Source organism: Mustela nigripes, chromosome 6, assembly GCF_022355385.1.
Source record: "Mustela nigripes isolate SB6536 chromosome 6, MUSNIG.SB6536, whole genome shotgun sequence".
NCBI lineage: Eukaryota > Metazoa > Chordata > Mammalia > Carnivora > Mustelidae > Mustela > Mustela nigripes.
The window spans coordinates 58105319-58111318 of NC_081562.1; the positions used below are offsets into that span (position 1 = coordinate 58105319).

Below are 6000 nucleotides of genomic sequence, written 5' to 3' on the forward strand. Positions count from 1 at the left end.
CTAAGAAGATCGGAACTAGGAAATATGCATTAGATTTGTTCGTTATTGATCAGTGGTGACCTGAGCAAAAGCAGTTTCAGGCTCATGATTATAGTGGAAGAGAATGAGAGGTAAAATAGTAAGATAGAACTTAAGACAGTAAGATAGTAAGTAAGCCCACATTCCACAAGCCTGGAAAAAAGAAAAAGATGGTACAGGGGTCAAAGAAATCCTTATGGGAAAACAGTTGGTAGAGCATGAGAGGAATAATTGAAGCAGTCATCAAAACAACATAAAGGAAGATGAAAGAAATGGGTAGAGGTCAGACTGAGAGATGAACCTTGAAAACAGGGTGTACAGAGCTTGCTCTGAGACAGCAGAGATGGGAAACGGATGGCTATAACACAACTAGGTAGTTCTTCAACCAAATTTTAATTTCTATGATTAACTTTTCCAACCATGTGGAGTTTATTTTGGTGAATAATCAAAGTTCTAAAAATTCTCTTCTTTGACTGCCTATGTTAAGGTTTGAATGAATGAGTAATCAACAGGGAGCCCCAGGCCTAGACCCTCCACTCACAAAGGACTCAGACAAGCTATTGTTAGCAGCACAGTCTCCCACACATGCCCTTCCCTTCATCCTCCACTCACTGGAACAAGTTTCCTCATTCTCCAGATCCTTCCACCAGCTATGGAAATTAGGTTCTCACGCCATTGGGAAACACTGAGGAGATTGATGGGGAGGAGTTCAACTATCTTCAATCTTGTGAAGCCTGGCAAGTTTAAAACCTTGCCAACTATCTATTTTCTTTGCTTGGTTTTTGCCACAGGCAAGAATGAGCAATAAGAAGGAAGAGTGATGGCAGAAAAGAGCACTCTTAGAAAATAAAAAGAAAAAGAGAGAGAGAGAGAGAGAAAGGCTTAGAATAGGGAAGATTTACTGCTGAACTTAAACCAGAGAGCTAGTTAGGAAAGAGTGGTTGGTCACAGAATTAAAACCTACTCATGTGTGTTTATTTAAGATTATGTGGATTACCTATGACATTGGATGACCCAAATGGGTTTCCCTCCACAAAGGTGCTCCTACTAGATATCTGTGTGAGTCCTTTCCTGAGAACCATGAACCCTGTGTGCAAAATCAATTATGGTTCTTTCCTCCAAGAAGAGAGTGAGACAATATGGTCTGAAAAGCCGTGTTGCCCTTAAATTTTAGCAACGTTGGCTTCAGCACTATTCTTTAGTTATAAAGTCTGAGATACATTTTTCAAAACTGGATCAGATACATTTTCATATCCATCCTTTCCCCCTTAATCTTAAAGGTATGTAAGACTTTTCTTAGGTGAGGAATGAAAAAGATAGTCTTTGAATTAGTATATACCATAAAATGATCATTTAAATTCACTCCAGAGGTGCTGGCAAGAGCTGTTTTGCTTAAGCTCATGCAGTCTACCTTTGCCCCAACCCCTCCCCCCAATTTTAGAAGTGTTGGGTAGTAATGCAATTCTGTTTCTTGAAAGGATATCTTCATTCAACAGGCATTTTTTTTTTTAAGTACCCAACACATGCATGACATTGGTCTGGGTGCTGCAAATATCAAGATGAATGAGATATAAAATTGGCCTCTTGGCATCTAGTAAAGAGGAACAAGAGAAAATGTAAATACTTTTTTTGTTTCCACAATCTGATTTATTTGGAGGTTTGTTTTATACCCTTCCTCAGAATACCAAAACCTATGATATATCCATTGCCTTGTGTATTATCAGCAGACCTGTCATCATCAATAAGCAGAAATGTAAATAAAACTGGTTATGCAAAAGGAAAGTTCTAGATAAAGAGAGAGACTTCATCCAAAAGAGCAACACTTGACACTATGAGAAATGCCAACCACCCTTCTGTCTAATTCTCGGAGGCAGTGTCAAAGACACATACGCACACACACACACTCTACAACAACTACAACAAAAACACTTACCTGATTTGCCCACACCTGCTCTCCCAAATATTGCCAGCTTGACCTCTGCACTTTTAGCCATGCTGGGTGTTGGTGGATAATTCACTGTTGTGCACACTGAAGAGCTAAGAAAATCTTTTTAGCTCCAGCCTTTGGATTCACCACATCATTGTAAATCTGCAGTCCTGCAACCAAAGAGATTTGGGAAGTCCTAAGTGACTGGAGAAAGGAATTCGTATTTATGAAGCACCTTCTCCCTGATGGCCACCCCTCACTTTATCATCATCTTCCTCCACGGCAATCCCGTGCAAGGGTTATAGTCATTTACTGCAAACTAGTCAACTAATAAGTGATAGATCCATGACATGAACTTAGATCTCTTTGGTTCTAAAACATATGCATTTTCATACCCAACAACATTGCCTAAGGTATTTTTTTATTAAGGTATTGTCTTTGGATCGCTAATGGATAACAAATATTTGAAGTGTGTGAATACGTGTATTTACCATGTGTCTATACATACCCAATACACAACACACGGGATGGGGAGAGTCACATTTAGAAGTCTTTCTTTTCCTGAGGGCTGAATAATATACATTCGTCTTTATCCATCCTACTGTAATGATTGGATTTGCACTTCAAGGTTAAATTTTAGCTCAGTTCACACTAGATCCCATGATTGAGACATCTGACAGAAATCCATGTTCCAGGAATTGATATACAATATCTACTTTATATCCTTATATTTTTCTGGGCACAACATGCCATGACTCAACTTCAGATTCCTTTTCTACGACAACCTGAATGCTTAACACTGCTCTAACACTTAGAAAATGACATTGCATACAATGTAAGCACATGTGATATAGAAGCAGTGCTTCAGGAATGACACCTAGGTTCTTAGTACCATGAATATATAAAGCTGGGAACAGCCTTGGGGTTAACCAAAGGAATCTGCCAGCCATGGCAAGAATCCTTCCTTGAGATCAGACAACACCTTGCATCTAACTGGCCACTTTCAGATACCTGAGGTCAGTGCTGGTGAGCTGACATTACTTCAACTTTTTGTTTACTTCCAGTCAGAAGCCTTCAAGTAGTCTATCAGTTATTAGGACCCTTGGCCCCATCCTAGGCTGCTATTTCCTAGGAAAATGAGACCTGGCATCTTCCCTTGTTCTTCATGAGCTGTACGGTTTTGTTTTGCCTTGGTTTGTTCTGGACTCTCGCCTTCTCTCTTCATCACATGGAGTCCTCTTTGCTGGCACTTGCTTCTTGATCACTAAAAAACATGGCGTCCACTGCATTCACTCCTTGAGATAGGGCCTGACAAACTGACCTACCAAGGTTCACCGAGATTCTCCCTATTCTTTGTTTAGCTGGCCTTGTGGCTGTACAAGTACTCACAGCAAGACTCACAACTCTCACAGGAACTGCAGACTCCCTCGTTCTGAACTTCTGCAGTCAGTGTTTGAAACCTATATATAAGACTTGACTCTCATCCTTGTTAAACTTAATCACATCAGTGATTCATTCATTTCATCCTTTTTTTTTTTTCAGTCTGCAAAGGTATTTTTACAACACGAATCTGTTATCTAAACGTGTAAACGGCTCCTGCCAATGTTTTGTCATCTACAACTTTTCAAAGGAGCTTCTCAACAGAAAGAAAGAAGTAAAAATCCTGCTGAAAAAGGATTTCTACAAAGACGTGAACATGTAATTGTTTTCTTCATTAGGCTTCTTAGCCATCAACTTGTACCCAACGAATTTTGTACTTGCTGATTTCCAAAGGCTCAGAACTTCCTCCAAAGGATAAAAAGCTCAACATTGACATTAGCTATTGTTTACCTCACCCCCAACAACAACAACAACAACAAAATTTCTCTGTAATCATTAATAGTTGGAAAACCAGAAGCTTTAACATCTGCAATTTGTCCAGACCCATATTATTGGCTCAAGATAAAAGAATTTCCTTATTTGTCATCTTATATGTATTCATTATGGAAAGGCCCTATGTTTAAAGTTCCGTGCTTCATTTCAGAACATCACAAAAGCATAATATATGGAGATACATAACTACATAAATTCTAAATAAGAATGACAAGCATTTCTTTGAAACACAGACCATGCAAGGGTCTGGAGCTTGTATAAACAACAATTTGTTATTTCATGCAAAATTGTTCATTCCCATGCACATAAAGCCTAAGTAATTATCTATCTTATTTATAGTTCCTGAAAGTAGTCATCAGATGTGATTTTTAAAAAACATTTGTTAAGTCAAATATTTCATTAACTCCCAAATGGCCTCAGAGGTATAGGAATTTCACATAAGAAAGAGAAATTGTGTAGGGCAATTTTTTCCCTTATGAAGGTACAGCTGCTTATTGTCAACCTTATGCTTAGAAAAATCACTTAAAGGAAGACACAAACTGACATATGTCTTTCAGCAGTTTGTTATTCACATAAAAATGTGATGTTATATTTGACAAAAATATAAAACAAAGATAAATGTGTAAATTGTAATAAGTGACCTTTTGCCAATTTCTGATGTTCAAAATAATTTATAATCCAAGACCTTCCATAAAATGGATCTAAAAACATTTGTTTTAATATTATTGTACAGAAATATTCTGGCTGGGTCTAGAAGTTGCCATTTACTTATTATGTGGACACTGCTTTACTAAGACAAAAACTTCTGAGCTTCTATCACCCCTAAAGCTAAAATCACACATAGATATTTAAGAGATTTAAGGCACAGCGATTTTCTCCCCCCTAAACATAAACGAACTTAAAGAAAGCTTAGAAAGAAGAAAAAAAGGAGCTGGCCTCCATACTATGTTATTACTAATATATTCATTGATCATTCCACAATTGTGCTAAGCACAGACAAAAGTGGCTACCTTCCAGGAGCTTATGATCTGTTAGACCTGTGACATTTAAGTCACCAATAACCTGATGTTTTTTACATTTATTGAAAAAAAGATTTCATCCATAATTCCCAGTACTATACTTATCAAAATTCCTGCTTTCCACTTCCTCTTTGGGGGGTAAAAAAAGCAAGCATCTTTATAAGGTAACAGTTTTTCTAACTTCTGTATTTATCATCAAAATAAAGCGCAGCTGTTTAGGCAAGCAAAGCATCTAGTCTGGCCGTGGGAATGAGAGCCTCTTGTCTAGCTCCAAAATCAAGTTCTCCTCTTCTGGCTACGGGGAATGCTCCCTCATCTTGCAACGCAGCACCCACAGCGACAAGGTTAATCGTGCAAGATGCCTGGTGATAGCTTAGCTCCAAAAGCAACAGGTATCCTAGAATGATCAACAGGCCCATCGTGGACTGCAGGTCACTTGCTCTCAACCTGGAGAGAAACGCAGCCTAAGTCAAAAAGGGCATTCTCAGTCTCAGCTCCGAGGGCGCTGTCAAGCCCTGCGCGCCGCGCTCACATCCCCTCCCAGCGAACCCCGAAGCCGCCCTGAGAAGACGCGGGGACCAGGAGAACCACCCAGAGGCCAAGCGTTCAGGGGGTCTCAAGGGTTTGCAGGAACTCGTTCCGAAAGAGCCACCTGGGCACGTGCGTGACACTCACCTGTTCACACTCTCCAGGCCCCGGAGAGCCGCGGTCCCCTGCAAGTTCGGGATCGGTCCCCCGAGACCGCCGAGCCCTGCCACGCCGCGCCGCCCAGTCTGCGGCTTGCGTTTCCGAAACGCGGGCCCGCGATCGCGCGTGGGAGCCGCCGCGGCAGCTGCGAAGACCGACCGACGGGTGCGGGGGGTCTCCGCGCTCGCGCTCGCCAGGACGCGCGGCGGAGGGACTGCGGCAGGACGCGAGCTCAGCCCCGCCGGGGCCGCCGCTCCGCCGCCAGGATGCTGCAGTGCGGCGCGTCGGCGCCCCCTACTGGGGCCAGAGGCTGGTTCCTCCCGCGACGCCGCCTCCCGGGGAGAGGAGACGCATCTGTTCCGCGCGCTCCTGCGGCCCGGGGCTGCCTTCCCTTTCCCCCGCTCGGTCCTTGGCCCCTAGGCTCTCGCTGAGGGACTCTCTCCGTTAAAACTTTGCGTGTGGAAGCATCGCTCCGTG

The 6000-nt window shown here is 42.1% G+C and overlaps 1 protein-coding gene across 2 annotated transcripts in view; it reads right to left on the minus strand.

Annotated features, from left to right (window-relative positions):
• The window catches only part of RERG (RAS like estrogen regulated growth inhibitor), a 124344-nt gene extending 118581 nt beyond the window's left edge, over window positions 1-5763 (minus strand). The window contains exons 1-2 of one of the 2 annotated variants that reach the window (XM_059402661.1): window positions 5512-5763; window positions 1952-2115 (exon numbers count right to left, since the gene is read on the minus strand). In XM_059402661.1, coding sequence (XP_059258644.1) covers window positions 1952-2012 — 61 coding nt within the window. In that variant the 5' untranslated portion in view covers window positions 2013-2115; window positions 5512-5763. The remainder of the gene's footprint in view (window positions 1-1951; window positions 2116-5511) is intronic. The other variant, XM_059402660.1, reaches the window with a different exon arrangement.
• Between the last annotated feature and the right edge of the window lie 237 nt (window positions 5764-6000).